General features: G+C 38.4%; 1 protein-coding gene across 1 annotated transcript; it reads left to right on the top strand.

Annotated features, from left to right (window-relative positions):
- Nucleotides 1-94: 94 nt before the first annotated feature.
- Nucleotides 95-1,686, top strand: SARC_15304 (hypothetical protein; the record flags this gene model as incomplete). Its single annotated transcript, XM_014290569.1, has 2 exons — nucleotides 95-290; nucleotides 1,475-1,686. Coding segments are annotated over 2 exons (408 nt in total), but the record flags the coding sequence as incomplete, so codon positions are not given.
- Nucleotides 1,687-1,808: the final 122 nt, after the last annotated feature.

Consider the following 1,808-nt stretch of genomic DNA (forward strand, 5'->3'; position numbering starts at 1 on the left):
TATATTGTATATGTATATGTGTATGTGTATGTATGTATATATATATATATATATATATATATATGTATATATGTATATATGTATATATATGTATATGCTTATATGTCACTTAATTAATTTATTCTGCTATCGTCCAGGTAAGAGGAAAGGCAAACAGAATGACCATGACGAGGAACCGAGCGAGTCCGTGGCTGAATCTGAGGAATTGGGAACAGAAGCACCAGAACTTACTGTCAGATTGGAAGAGAATCCCAAGTGGAAAGAACTTACGGGCTTGCTGGATGAGATAGGTACGCTGTAGTTGGGTAGCGCTTTATATTTTCCATGTTTGTTTATTATTAAAAGTGTGTTTGTATCATTATATTTCTATTTATATGTGTGTATATGTATATATAGTATGTGTTTGGTCTTGAGGGTGATTGCTACCAACTACGTGTGGTATTTGGCAAGTGAGTATTGGAGCATGTGGACTCGGGATTCGGGTAGAACCTTGAGAATAAACCATAGGCGTGCTAGATGAGGCTAGTACTGTATAGGTATATCATATATATATACATATCCACTAACTATGTAGGCATATACAAGTATATACATGCACCATGTAGGTATATATATGTATGTACATATGTACCATTGAGGTATATATGTATATACATGCACTATGTATGTATATATATATATATGCATATGCATGTACTATATAGATATATTTATATATAAATGCATGTGTGTGCGCTATGTATTTACATGTATCATGTAGGTATATATATATGACGTAATATTAACGCTTCGAATGCAAGTAAACAACCTGGCCCAGATGCGTGTAATACAGCCCAGCGATGTGCGACATATACATTCATGACAAGCACATTAATTTAGTACATATCGGACATATCATATATATGACGGTCACAGAGGAGGGAAGAATATCTGAACAATTGCTACATGCACAATAGTTTAGTACATTAGTGACATGTCGTTAATATTGGTGTTTTAAAATGAGGATACCAATCGAGCTGTGACGATGCTACCAATAAGCGGAGCAACATGCGACCGTGGCATCTTTTTATTGCACATGACGTGCCCTTTTGAAGCCCTGTCACAGAGAACATAAGTAACTCGGGCTGTGAAGACGCACAATCTGCTCCACGCCCTTTGCTTCAGTACATGTATAGAATGTCGTATATCATCACTGTCAAAGGCGAGGAAAGTTTGTTTTTGTTTTTTTGCGGTGGATTTTTCTTAGTAATTTACATGTCAAAACATCGATTTGATACATATATGCCACGTCATTACATAACTGTCACAGAGGAGGAAAGTGTATGAAGCAAATTGCTACACGCACATTAGTTTATTGCATAAGTGATATGTCGTTTATTCGCCGGTGATGTTGCTATGAATACAGCCGATGTGCATCGAACTAATATCGATTACGACCTTTCGTTTATTTACGTCATGTGATGTAACATCACAGGCGAGGAAAGTACGGCAAGTGGAGAAACGCCTGCGAATGTGCTGATACTAGTCAGTGAACAACGCACCGCTTGGCAACTACGCGACTACCTGTCGACGGGGGGACGCCAAATGCTACACAAAGGCTTCCGTAAACATCTGGCGCTAAGGCAAAGGCTGAAGGAGGTGCGCACAAAGTTCACTACGGAGAGGGCGCTGCAGCGTGGAAAGCAGGTACCGTGGGTATGGGAAATGGTAACCAGTCAGAGTTAGTGATATATATATATATGTGTGTGTGTGTGTGTGTGTGTGTGTGTGTATAATATATATATATATGTGTGTGTGTGTGTGTGTGT

Source organism: Sphaeroforma arctica, assembly GCF_001186125.1.
Source record: "Sphaeroforma arctica JP610 unplaced genomic scaffold supercont1.5910, whole genome shotgun sequence".
NCBI lineage: Eukaryota > Ichthyosporea > Ichthyophonida > Sphaeroforma > Sphaeroforma arctica.